The 14,061-nt window shown below is 50.4% G+C and overlaps 1 protein-coding gene across 20 annotated transcripts in view; it reads left to right on the top strand.

The window, feature by feature from the left end:
* Nucleotides 1-14,061, top strand: part of DYSF (dysferlin) — a 198,668-nt gene that overhangs the window by 21,941 nt on the left and 162,666 nt on the right. For all 20 annotated transcript variants that reach the window (XM_036334154.1, XM_036334149.1, XM_036334150.1 and 17 more), the window contains exons 2-3: nucleotides 2,811-2,866; nucleotides 3,727-3,818. In XM_036334154.1, coding sequence (XP_036190047.1) covers nucleotides 2,811-2,866; nucleotides 3,727-3,818 — 148 coding nt within the window. The remainder of the gene's footprint in view (nucleotides 1-2,810; nucleotides 2,867-3,726; nucleotides 3,819-14,061) is intronic.

Genomic DNA, 14,061 nt, shown 5'->3' with positions numbered 1-14,061 from the left:
TCATGGCCCTCTATTGGGTCCCAAAGAGTAGACTGAAACTCACCACCGTGCAGTCATGGGACATTGTGGTCTAGGAGTGTGGGGTAGAGTTGTGTGGGTGAGGCTTGAGGAAACAAGTGACAAATTGCCATGGGGAATGGAAGAGTAGGTTTATTCCTCTTCACTGAGTCTTTCCGTCTGGAGGATCACCTCATGTCTTCACGAATGCTTGCTGGCCCCCAATTCTGCAGAGCAACCTCAGGAGAGGGCATAGTCCCCTGCCCCCCAAACCCCAGCATGAGCTGTGAGCTCTTCTGTATCTTTAATTATTGATCTATTATATGTGTATAAAACCACATCTCTTAAGGCCAAAATTAATTAGCAAGGACAGGACAAGTCTAAATTCATGATGAGGAAGGAACTGTTTCCTAATTAGCAGCGCGCCTTCCCTTTTCTTGGTGCCTGTCAGGCATGTGATTGTGTGGAGTTACTGTTTCATTTCTTTCTTGCTCCTCTTTGGGGCTCTGGTGCCCATCGGTGACCCCTCAGTGTCAGCCAGAGGGTCCAGAGTTGGCCCTTCTAACCAGGACTTAGTGAAGTCCAGTTGAGGGCCTTTGTTCCCGTCATCCTCGGGGAAGGCAGGAAGTGGAAAATATTTAAAAGCCATTTTGCACAGGGCTTGGCACACAGACACTACCTAATTAATACTAGCCAGGAGCACCGGGAAGTGCTTCCAACTGCACAGCTCAGGAGAGGCTGCAGATGGAATTTTCCACGTTACTCCTGTAGGTCCTAGGAATTGATAGAGGAGGGGACATCGATGCTTAGATGGCATCTTATATCCTTTCCAACCCCGTAAAGAAGACACTCATTATAATTAATTTGTTGCCAAGAGAACTAAGGCCTAGAGATGTTATAAGCCCCACCTCAGGTCACACAGCAGTGGCTGTTATTTGAATGACTCCAAAGCCGCGTGTCTCATGCCTGCTGGAGCCACACCAGTATAGCCCACAAGGAGATTTAGAGTGGTTCCGCCAGGGCAGACCTGGGCCATTTTGATAAGGAAACTGGTGTCCTGCCCAGGACATCCCTCCCCCTGTGCTTCCTGTCATCCCCTCCATTCGTTATACACAGCCGTATTGTGAATGCAGTCTTATGGCGTTCTCTGAGAACAGTGATTCCATCCTCTGGTGAGGAAGTGAACGTGCAGCCAACTTGGAAAAGGACCCATTCGTTCAGCGCCCAGTCACTGGGGACCTCGCTATATATGGGGATACGAGCATGGTAAGGCATGGTGTCTGCTCCTTGAAGTTCATGGTCCAGTTGGGAGGACAGCCATAGAAGCACACAGTTATCCTGCTGTCTGCTACCTGTGGTCACAACTTACAACTGTAAGGGAGGCTTATCAGAGGAGAAAATGAGCTGGGTATTGAAGAATCAGTAGGAGAAATGCTTCCGGGTGGGGCACAGAGGGGAGGGGAGGGGGAGTAGACTTACGTTTAATGAGTATGCTGTGTGTTGGGCACCTCATTCATCCTATCTTTTCTTTTTTTAAGTTTATTTATTTATAAATATATTTTTATCGATTTCAGAGAGGAAGGAAGAGGGAGAGATAGAAACATCAATGATAAGAGAGAATCATTGATCGGCTGCCTCCTGCACACCCCCCACTGGGGATCAAGCCTGCAACCCGGGCTTGTGCCCTTGACCGGAATCGAACCTGGGACCCCTCAGTCCGCAGGCTGATGCTCCATCCACCGAGCCAAACCAGCTAGGGCCACTCATCCTATCTTGTCTAATTTTCGCTGTGGGTCTGATCTCACCACCACAGTGTCAGTTCTGGTTGTCTACCCCGACCATTCTGCGTTACCTTGTCCCAGCCCTCATGAACACATAGACCTGCCTTGGGATAGCCCGCTTCAGACAGACCCCTTCAAGGCCAGGGTAAGCTGGATCTTTTAAAGTCTCAGATAGCCCAGCTGGCATGACTCAGTGGTTGAGCATTGACCTATGAATCAGAAAGTCACAGTTCGATTCCTAGTCAGGGCATATGCCCGGGTTGGGGGGCTCTGCTCACAGTAGGGGACCTGCAGGAGGCAGCTGATCCATGATTTTCTCTCATCATTGATGTTTCTATCTCTCTCTCCCTCTCCCTTCCTCTCTGAAATCAATCAAAATATATTTAAAAAAATAAAAATTGAGATAAAATTCCTATGCTCTAAAATTCACCATTTTAACTATGTAAAGGTGTACATTTTAAATAGTTTTTAGTATATTCACAATGCTGTGCAATCATCATCGCTCTCTAACCTCAGCCCATTTCATCACCCCAACAAGAAACCTCTGTTAAGCATTCACTCCCCATTCCCATCTGCCCCCAACCCCTGGAAAGTACTTACCTGTGGATTTGCTTATTCTGGATGTTCATGTAAATGGAATCCTATAATATGTGGAGGTGGGTGGCTTTAAAAAGGAAAATGGAATCTTTTCAATGAAGATCATTCATTCTTAGAGTCAGAAAATGTGCAATTGAAAAATTTTATTTAGAAAATCTGGAATAACAATTACAAATCATTAAGAAAAGTCGGCCTGGGTATTTTCCTTTAAAAACAGCCTTCTGATGGGCTGCTGCTTCTCCATCCCGGAGCTGGGAGAGGAGTCGGTGACTGGCGCTGGGCATCCATGTGGACCGGTGGGGTCCTCAGGGCAGCCGCTGGTTTGTAAGGTTTCCTTTGGCAGGTGAGCTGCAGTGCGTGTCTGAGAAGCTGCCCTTCCGAATGGGAGGTGCAGGGGTGGGACAGTCTCTCACTCCCTCTTTGTGTCTCTCATAGGGGTGAAGAAGAGAACCAAAGTCATCAAGAACAACGTGAACCCTGTGTGGAATGAGGTATGCGCGTTTCTTCACCCTCCCTCTCCTCTCTCTGCCGCCACTGCCTCTGTAGGGACAAGTCAGGGGCTCATACAGGAGGGGCTGGTGGTCCCATGTGCCAACTAAATCCTCCTGGCGCTTGGAAGCTGGGAGGACGGTGGTGGCCTGGCATGCCAGGCAAACAGAGGTGGGTGTGGCCTGGGGAGGAGTAAGTGTCTATGTTCCTTCCAGCTCTGTCAGTCAGGTAGATGGTGGTTAGAGGCTCCCTTGCCTGTCTTGTCTCCCTTACACAGGCCATTCTCCCTGCCCAAGGCCCACCTCTTTCCCATCAAGCTCCCAGATGCACCAGGTCCTCCTCTGGCTCCTGCTGGCCCCTTACCCTTAACCAGCTCCCTTCACATCCTTGGGAAGCCCTGGATGCCTTCAGTGGATGGGGCTGGGATGCGCAGGGGAGCCTCTGCTCTGAGGAAGGTCCGGGGCCTCTGGCTGGGCCTCCCCAATGTGGCACTAACTCCCGCTGCCCAGCAGGGAGGGGCCTGGCTTCTGATGAGCACATTGGTCTTGGCCCCTGAGGACCCTGCAGGCTCCCCGGGCATTTTCCCCAGCGGTGCTTCTAGGCCTGGTGATTGGTGGAATTGAATTGGGGAGGGGGTTAGGGGAGTCTGGCCTCCTCTCTTCTGTTGCCGTCAGCTCTCACTGTCACCCTGAATCTTGGGACCCTGCCATTCATGTATTCATTCATTCACTCATTTACCCACTCATCCACCAGCATCATTTATGGGTGCCTGGTCCATCTTGGATGACGAGGGTGAACGAGACAGTCTCTTCTCCTCGGGGGCCACGGGTTAAGTGCGATGTCTTTTCTCCTTTTCTTCCAGGGCTTTGAGTGGGACCTCAAGGGCATCCCCCTGGACCAGAGCTCCGAGCTGCATGTGGTGGTCAAAGACCATGAGACGATGGGGAGGAACAGGTGAGGTGGGCAAGGGGGTCTCTGTGCCTGCAGGTGCAGCTAGGCTCATGGTGGACATATATTCCACAGTCTGGGCCCGGGGAGCTGGTGTTTCAACTCAGCATTTGCTGAACATCTGCCTCTCCTGGCTGCCTGGCTGCAGCCTCAGAAACTCAGCCCTGGGTACGTCAGAGCTGCCCAGGCTGCAGGGAAGGAGATGGCTGGAATCAGGTGTGCACTGTTTGCACAGACAGCCTGTGGCCCAGGGAGTGGGGAGGAGAAGGCGCCCTGTGTCCTGCTCCAGCCCAGGGACGCCTGGGCGTGGTTCTCTCTCCTCGCCCTGCCCAGACCGGAGAGGGCAGCGGCACACTGCGGGAGGCAGGCAGGCCACCAGCAGGGAGCTCTCGAGGAAGGCTTCATGGAAGAGGTGGGCCTGGAGCTGAGATTTGTGGTTTGGACGTCGGAACGGTAATAACGGTTCCCACGGACTGCACTCCTCCCTGGTGGTGTTTTCTGTTGTTATTTCATTAGGTAGCGGGGAGGGTTGCCAGGCAGGGGGCATAGCAGATGCAAAATTGTGGTGGCAAAAGCAGGCTTTCTGGTGATCCCTTCTCTTGGCATTGAGCTCCTGGGCCTTGTATGTGCTGGTGGTAGGGGTGGGGGTGGGCAGGACCAACGGAGCATGCAGAGGGTCCTGTTGATTGTGGGTGGAGTGGCCTGGGGGCAGAGGCAGCGTGCAAGGCTGCACAGCTGTGACTGTCAGGGGCTCAGCAGTGCCCGCTGGGCACGGTGGGGTGCAGGGGCAGCTGTGTTCGGTGCTGGCAGGGGTGGGTTCATGCTCTTGGTCCCATTTACTGAGGTCTGGGCGCAAGAATCAGGCATGGTGGCCTTGCTGTTTTGTGATCTGCTCATAGGGGAGCCTTTGTTTGGGAACTGGGTCAGTGGTGTCTGAGTCCTGGGAGGCCTGGCTGTGTTACCTTGGGGTGGGGGAGGGGAGAGAGGGAAGGAGGGAGGATTCAGAGACCTGGGGAAGGCTGACAAGGGTCTCAGGCTACAAAACACCTGGGAAGTTTGAAATTTTAAAAGGCTTGGAAGAGAAACCCAACTGTCACTGTTTCTCTGTGGTTCTACTGGCCGTGAGTGCAGGGCATGGTATGTGTGGGGTCACTTCCGCTGGGCCTTCCCAAGGTGGGGCTGTAAGGTGTGGGAGCCAGGGCCTCAGCAACACCAACCTGCACAGGCAGCGGGGGCTAGAACCAGCTCACATAAAGCTATCCCAACACAGGCAAACATTTTGTAGAAAACACAGCAGCCTCCAACAAGAACAAATGGTGGGCCAGCAGATCAGGAAGGGAGTGATTCTGAGCACTGGGTAGTCCTGGAGGGCTTCCTGGAGGAGGGCCACTCAGCCTGACTTAGAGGCTGGGGTAGGCTTTAGAGAGGCGAGGAAGGGAGGGCATCCGGTGTCTGGGTACGGAGGCAGCCAGGCTAAGGCCTTATAGGTGGTACTAAGTCACATGACAAGTGAGCCAACTGAGAAGGCAGCAATGGGCCCAGATTGCTAGGGGCCTCCAATACCAGGCTGAGGATAATAGTAGCAAAACCACAACAGCTGATGTTTTCTGAGAGCTTAGCCAGGGGTCTGGCCCTGGGCTGAGTCTTTATGTACAGGGTCTTTTAAAGTCAGTTACATACTACTATTAGAATCGTCATCATTACAGGTGGGGAAACTGAGGCGCTGAGAGAATGGGTGATTTTCTCCAAGGATAGTGATAGCAGGGCGGTGATGAGAGGGCTCGTCTGCAACTTGCTCCTGCTCATTACACCTTTCCGAGGCTCCTGGAAGCCCTAGGAGGGGCTGGGAACTTCTGGAGACTTCAGTTCCCTGAAGATGCTGGAATGGAGGGGGAGAGCTTAGTGAGGCAAAGGCGGGGCAGTCTGTGTACTGAGAGGCACGCAGAGGAAATGCATGTTTCATTTTCATGATCAGATGCAGCGTTGTACAGACCTTGTGGGGAGATTTCTAAGATCCTGAAGGCAGCATGAGTGCAGGGGCCATAAACATATGTTTGATCAATTCAGGGGCCAGGCTGGCCTTCAGGGTGACACCAGGCCAGTGCCACACATGGCCTGTCCTGGCTGTGGGTCAGAGGTCACAGCAGGGGCCAGGCTGCACTGCACCTTGGGGCCCTCTCATTGGCCCCCGGGGGCGTTCTCCAGCTCCTGGAGGGAAGCTGGCTCTCAGAAAACCACTTCCCATGTGTGACTAGTTCACTGCAGGGCCAGTATGCTAGAACCAGTTCCTCAAACACGAAGTTACGGAAGAGCAGTTCACATAAGTTCCCAATTTACCAGACCATTGAGATGTAATTTCTAAAAACCATTGAAATATAATTTTTGAGTTTTCCAAACATTTATCTCAATTTTGCATTTCTAGCAATTAAAAATTAAACATTGGCCCCGGCCGGGTAGCTCAGTTGGTTAGAGCGTCGTCCTCGATACACCAAGGTTGTGGGTTTGATCCCTGGTCAGGGCACATACAAGAAGCAACCAATGAAGGCATAAATAAGTGAACAAATCGATGTTTCTCTCACTCTCTCTCTCAAATCAATAAGTAAAAATTTAAATACGAATTAAATCAAACTCAAATGTAAACTTAGATTTATAAATATCTGAAGCATTTCAGAGGTTGCCCACACAACACTGCCACCTGTGGAAATGATAGAATTCTGGCCTCAGTGGAGGAGCCAATGGGTGCCCAGCCCGGGTAGCAGTTTGCCTGAATGTTGGATGCGTGAGGGGGACCTGCTGGAGCAGGGCAGGCAGGCCGTGAAGCCTCCATGGTGAGACCTCACCTTACACATGAAATCTGAGAGAAGAATTCGAGAGTAACAATTCTAAAGCGATGAAAGTAAGAAACATACCGGGAAGTGACATGAGTAACCCTGTGACATTTTTCATTTTGAAAGAGAAAATGGGAAAAAGTCGGTGACCTGCGTGGAACATTATAAATAGCACGCCTACTCACCGCCCTCCAGTTGTCACCGGCTGGTCAGGAAGCAAACCGGGAAGTAACAGGCATGACCGTGACCGTGGCCACCTGACTGTCCTCAGGGCCTCTGTGAGGCCCCTCGGGGTCGTCATGCAGCAGCCCCCTTCATTGCTGGGGTTTTGGGCGTGTGCCCTGCGAGCTCATGACTGGTGTACCCAGGCCACCTTCCAAGCAGGTGGGTCTCAGCCCTCCACCGCTGTTCACGCCTGCGGTCTCCCTCTATCCGGCCTCCTCTCCCTCCCCCCGACCTCCCTCCTCGGCCTCCATCTGTTGCTAGAATTCTCCTCAATGCCTTGCTTATTCTTTCGTCTCAAAGTCTCTCGCTTTGCTTTTTTTCCTTCCTCACCCCCCTTTCCTTTTAGTCTTTCTCTTCACCACGTCTCCCCACCTCCCTTCTCCTCTCTTTCTCCAGGGCTTTTGGGGCGCTTGGCACTTCTGTGTTTCCCTGATGGCTGATGGCAGTTTGGGGTGACCTCGCTATCCTAGACTGGTCCACTGGCCTGGAGTGGGATCTTGGAAAGTCCCGGGGGGGGGGCGAGGGGGAAGGCGGGGAGAGGAAATCTCAGGCTGGGAACTGCCTCCTGGCTGCTCAGCACCCCATCCACCCTCAGCCTGAGGGACCCCAAGGGTGAATACACTTTGTGTTGATAAAATCGGGTTTGAAATCCACATAAAAGGAAACTCTACTTCTACGGATGGGAGGCGCTCATTGTAAATCCAGCTGGAGGTCCTGGACTCCCATCCCAGGCTGCACTGAACAGCTCACTTCCTGTTTACTCTGGGCGTCTCAGGGGGACGCTGGAGGGGAGGGGACCCTGATCCCTGACCAGCTGTTTTGACCCCTGGGATGTTCAGCCCAGAGGTTCCTAATGCAGCCACACCACAGCTTCCCTGACAGCTTTCACAGACACTGTCTGGCCCCACCCTGGGATTCAGATTTAATTGGTTGGGGGCGGGCCGCCATCGGGACAAACTCCCAGGTGTTGGGTATTTCTATGTGCAGCCTGGGCTGAGACCCCCTCATCTCCACTCCGGACCAGTGCTACCCAGTAGAACTTTCTGAGATGATGGAACTGTGTTGGCGTGTGTAACGGAGGAATGGAATCTTAAATTTTATTGAATTGAAATATAAATAGCGAATGTGTGTGGTGGCTGTGTGTTGGACAGTGCAGGTCTAGGTTTTTAGACCAGTGTTGCCATCCTGCCTGCATATGAGAATGACCTGGAGGCTATAAAACATCCGTGTCTGGGTGCTGAGGCAAACGGCTCAGAGGATGAACTGGAGTAGGAGGCAGGCGTGAGCACTTCTTGAAACTGCCCAGGGGAGGCCAGTGTGCACCAGGGTTGAGCGGTGCGGGCCCTTCTGCCAGGAATTGCTCTCAATTTTCTTCATGGATTAGCTAAGAAACAAATATAAGCTGGTAATAGTTTATGTATGTAATTGTTGGTGGAAATGATTACCATACAGTAATTGTGGCCCAAACTGCACGCGGTAAACTTGATAAGGAAATGAAAACTGACGGAAGAATCTTGTTGGCAACTGTAAACACTGACCTGGAAAAATGGGTTTTAATAGAAATAATTCCACCAAAGAAAACTCAAAATGGAAGGGAGCCAAATTTGGTAAAGCTTAGTATGAGCCCCAAAAAAGAAAACAAATCTGAGCTAAATCTGTGTTGGGGAATTTAAACAGAAAACAATTGTTATCAGTGGCAATGATGTTGGTAAAATAAAAATGAAAATTAAGAAAAAAGGAAAGTTTGATTGCGTCGTTTAGAAAATATATCCAATTAAACGGGGTTACCTTGTTCTGGAAAATGCCTTCCTGGTGAAAATGAATTAATGTCAGTGTATTTTTGATTCAAATGCCTTCCTGGTGAAAATGAATTAATGTCAGTGTATTTTTGATTCAAATGTCTGGTACATACCAGCATGGAAGCAGCCGTCTCCACGGGGTCAGTACATCCAGCTGCCGAAGCATCAGGGTCAAAATGCTCACCTTGACTGGGGCACCTCACTGGCCAGGTCCAGCCAGGCCCGGGCGGGTGCCAGCTTCGTCAAAGACGCATACAGGATACCCAGTTAAGTGCCTGGGACACACTTAAATGATCCATTGTTTATCTGGGATGTGAACTCACAGGGAATCCTGCATTTGGTCTGACCAGCGTGCCCCAGGGTGACTGTGCCCAGCTCCGTTCGTCAGGACGTGGAGAAGAGACCTGGATTTACCAGGAGCCGGTTAGGGGGCTCTCACAATAGTGTTGCCCTTGGAATAGTGTGAGCCACTCACCATCTTTTAGCGACGCGGTGACTCGCTAAAGTGAAGTGGGGCTCTGAGGGGTTTCTCACCCCCACACAGAGCCTCCTCCTCCCCCCTGGTCCGTGTCATCCCGTCAGTCCTGGTGCTCGCACACTGGGGTTCCAGCAGGCAGCTCGGAACCTCCCTGAGTGCCGCTGCTCCTTCTCCGAATCCCCTGCGCCCCCCCCCCCCCCTCCCCGCAGCTGCTCTGCCTCCCACCCGACCCTAGGCTCCAGGAGCTGGTCCAGTGGGATGAGCATGAGCTTTGGCAAAAGCCAGAGTGCAGTCTCAACCGCAGTGTGGCCTCCAGCAGGTCACCGAAGCTCCCTGAGCCCGATTCTTCCTCCTTCGAGAGCATTGAACGAATCGCTAAAGCAGATCTCAGGGACCTGCCACAAGGGGTGCTCAATACGCCGTGGTTCCTTATGGCACAGCCTCTTTCCTTCTCTCTCTTGTGCTGCCCTCCGGCTGACACCAGTTGCTTCAAGCCCTTTCCCATCAAAGGCAGCACGCAGCCAGCTACGGTTTGAAAAAGGACTAATTCATACTGAAGTGTTCACCTCTGGCTTCATGTTCTACTCCTCTGAGGAGCCTAGTGGATGCTGCTTTATGTGCCAGACTGCTTAGGATAACAAGCGAATGCCCTTGGTGAGTGTCAGGCTCCAGCACAGGTGATGAGGACATATATTGGGAATGGTGGGGCCTCCTGGCTCAGGTGGCTGTCTCCTGTCAGGCTGTCTCTGAGCCTGGAGTAAGTCTTGGCGGAAGTGGGGGTGTCCTGGTGCTTCCTGGGAGCACAGGGGAATGTGGGCATTTTCAGGAAGGAGCTAAACATGAGTCTCAGTCCTCTTAATAAGAGGGCCCCGTGCAAGAATGCCGGGTGACAGAGGCACCTGTGGGGGAGGGGCGGGCCAGTCAGTGCCTGTCACTCACGCCTGGAGTGTGTTGATGTGGACGAGGGGTTCCAGCCTGGCGGGAGCAGGTGCTCTGAGTCCCCCAGGCTGTCCACCAGAGCTGAGCAGGGCAGGGGTGGTAGAATGAGAGGAAGGGTCAGGGGCTCCTCTCAGGGACCCCACTCTCAGTAGTGCATCTCCTCTTGGTGTCGTCTGTGACTTGGACCTCTCGGAACCTCTGTTTCCTCATCAGGGCAATGGCAATAACAGTACCTACATTGCAAGGTTGTTGTAACGTTTAAATGAGGTAATGTCAAGTACCTACTTGATGCTTGGCACACTGTAGTTGTTCAGTATGTGGGAACTATTAGTAGTGGCAGGATCTATATAGAGGCACATACATAAGCCACACTTATGTGTGAATATTACACTAGACCAGTGATGGCGAACCTATGACACGCGTATCAGAGGTGACACGCGAACTCATTTTTTTGGTTGATTTTTCTTTGTTAAATGGCATTTAAATATATAAAATTAATATCAAAAATATAAGTCTTTGTTTTACTATGGTTGCAAATATCAAAAAATTTCTGTATGTGACATGGCACCAGAGTTAAGTTAGGGTTTTTCAAAATGCTGACACACCAAGTTCAAAAGGTTCGCCATCACTGCGCTATACCCATGCCCCATGTGGACACATGGCTGTACCTGGTGTGCACCAACATATCGCATACATATATGCACACATATTCTTTTATTAAAAAAACTAGAGGCCTGGTGCACAGATTCATGCACTGGTGGAGTCCCTCAGCCTGGCCTGTACCCTCCCATAATCTGGGACCCCTTGGGGGATGTCAGACTGCCAGTTTCGGCCTGATTCCCGTTGACTAGGCCGAGGGACCCCACCGGTGCATGAATCTGAGCACTGGGCCTCTAGTATGCATATAAGATCTTTGGTTAATCTCTTCCCAGCATCCCCATCCCCCCTTCCCTCTGAGATTCATCAGTCTGTTCCATGTTTCCATGCCTGTGGATTGAGTGTCTGCCCCCCTGGTGGTCAGTGCATGTCATAGCTACTGGCCGAATGGTTGAACGGTCAGCCAGTCACTCAGGCTTTTATATTATAGATGGATAACTTAAAAAACCCCCACACAAGTTAAAAATTATAAGTATTTTTATAGGCTAAGTAAGCTCCATTTTGGCTCAGTGGTAAGAACTGAAGGCTCCTGGGTTCAATTCTGGACAAGGGCATGTACCTGGGTTGCAGGTTCCATCCCCAGCACCAGTTGGGGTGCGTGTGGGAGGCAACCAATAGCTGTCTCTCTCACATCGATGTTTCTCTCTCTCTGTCTCTCCCCCTCCCTTCCACTCTAAGGATCAACGGAGAGAATATCCTCAGGTGAGGAGTAAGAGGACAACACAGTTATAAAGGGAAAGTGCAAGTTCTCCCACCCACTCCCCATCCTCCCCTTCCCTCCAGTGGTGTCCATTGTTTGGAAATATCCCCTCCCCTTTTCCTAAGCAAATGCGAGTGTCTGTTTACATACATGTGTATATATTTACCTACACAAAAATGGAATTGTGCTCAACATATTGATCTGCACCTGGCTTTTCGTCACCTCATCATGAACGCTTTTCATCAGGGTGTACTGATCAACCCATTTTAAATGGCTGTGTGTAGTTCACAAAGTGGGTGCACCAGGCTTCACCCCCACCACAGTACCCTTATTTTTTAAAAAATATATTTTTATTGATTTCAGAGAGGGAGGGAGAGGGAGAGAGATAGAGATAGAAACATCAATAATGAGAGAATCATTGATTGGTTGCCTCCTGCTCCCCCCCACCCCCCTACACACACACACACACACACACACTGGATATTGAGCCTGTAACCCAGGCATGTGCCCTGACCGGGAATTGAACCGTGACCTCCTGGTTCATAGGTTGATGCTCAACCATTGACCCGCTTGGCCAGGCCCGCAGTACCCTTATTGACTGCTATTTAGATTCTTTCCAATTTCTGGCTCTCAAGTGATTATCCTTTGAACATCTTTATCCAAATGTTTCTATGTCCCTACACTATTTTTTCTTTTGGAGAGGTCTTTAGAAGTGGGATTACTGGATCCAAGGCTAGGGGTATGTAACATTTTCCAGATTCTACCAGAGTACTTTTCAACATGTTGCCCTAATTTATGACTACCAACAGAGTAAAATAAGTGTCTGTCAGTTTTTTATTTTTGTTAGTGCCGGGGGTGGGGGGTGGGGGGGGATGGCTATCTTATAGTTTGTGTTTCCTTGACTAGTAAAGTTGAGCATCTCTTCATGTGTTTTTTGCCCATTTGTATTTCTTCTTCTGCCAGTTACCTAGCCTTATATTTTAGTTGCTTGTGTTCTTCTTAGTCATTCATGGTGGTTTGTATATTTAACCCTCAGTCTATTTTATGCTTGTCACCTGTCAGTTGCTTTGTCACAGAGTCATTCCACACAGAAATGGACAGTCACTCAGGTGTGTGTGTGTGTGGACATTTAAAGAGGCCGAGAGGTGGTTTGCTGTAGCTAGAAGTTGGGGAACGTAGGCCTCAAGTTCGGCCCTGGGTTTCAGCACGCAGGTTGGCAGGCCCCCCTTTCTGGAATCCTGGGGGGCTTGTTGGGCAGGAATATTTATAGTCCACCACCCCATTGTTCTCAGCCTGGAACAATTGGAAGTGCTGAGGCTATCCTTATTTTCCAAGGATTTTTAAAACTAGATTTTGTTCTGGATTCTATCCAGGGCATCCCTGGCGTTCAGAGTAGTTTTTGTTTCTTTCTCTGAATTGAAGTGGGAAACTATTTAGAGTGAGTCTCAGGCAGCCCCAGGGAATCAGATATTGGTGAGAAGGCTGCCAGAGGCCAGGCCGGCTCAGGGGGTGGGAATGTCCGGCTGTCCCTGGTTTCCTGCCCCTTGTGGCCAGGCACGCATGGTTGAGGGCTGGCGGGCTCACGGGTGTCTCCTCCCCCCAGTGCGTGCGTGTGGACGTGTCTGGCTGGGACGTGTCTGCCTTTCCCGTCACGCCGGACACTTTGAGAGGAAGGTACAGCTGAGTCACTGATGAATGTGTCTACATATTTTAGTGGGTTTGTCCTTCTCTTAGTTTAAAAGGTAAAGAATGAGAAACTGCCCTGGCCGGTGGCTCAGGTGGTTGGAGTGTCGTCCTGTGCACCAAAAAGGCTTCAGGCTCCATTCCGTCAGGGCATGTACCCAGGTTGCTGGTTTGATCCCTGGTCGGAGTGCCTATGGGAGGTAACTGATCGATGTTTCCCTCTTGCCCTGCTTCTCTCTCTAAAATCAATAAAAACGTATCCTCCTATGAGAATTAAAAAATAAAAAAGAGTGAGAAACTGACCCATGGAAACCTTTCTGGAGCTATTTTTTAGGAAATAATTTCAAAATTATAGAGTAGTTGCAAAAGTAGAACAAAACATCCATATACTGTTGCCAGACCTGCACCCTACACCCAACCCTCGCTCTCTCTCTGCTCCCTCTCCCAGGGCACAGCCTTCCCAGTCACCCCCCCGAAAACTCCAGTGCACAGTGTAGGCCAGTGGTCGGCAAACTCATTAGTCAACAGAGCCCAATACCAACAGTACAACGACTGAAATTTCTTTTGAGAGCCAAGTTTTTTAAACTTAAACTATATAGGTAGGTACATTGTTATTAACTTAGTTAGGGTACTCCTAAGGCTTAGGAAGAGCCACACTCAAGGGGCCAAAGAGCCGCATGTGGCTCGCGAGCCACAGTTTGCCGACCACGGGTGTAGACCAAGCACGTCAAACTCAAAGGCTCACACGGGCCAAATAAACAAGGTTTAAGTTTATGTGGGCCGCAAAAAACAAAAGCTTCAATTTTCGTAGAAAAGTAGGTCTGTTTCGATAGAGACATGCTGAAAACAAAGGGCTGAAATAAATGAGTAATCATAAACATAAAATAATAGAACATTTTAATAAAAATTAATATTTTTTCCTGACCTATAGCTTACCAGA

Source organism: Myotis myotis, unplaced genomic scaffold, assembly GCF_014108235.1.
Source record: "Myotis myotis isolate mMyoMyo1 unplaced genomic scaffold, mMyoMyo1.p scaffold_m19_p_14, whole genome shotgun sequence".
Classification (NCBI taxonomy): Eukaryota; Metazoa; Chordata; class Mammalia; order Chiroptera; family Vespertilionidae; genus Myotis; species Myotis myotis.
The sequence above is the reverse complement of the archived record's forward strand: the minus strand, read 5'-3'. Positions and strand labels throughout refer to the sequence as shown.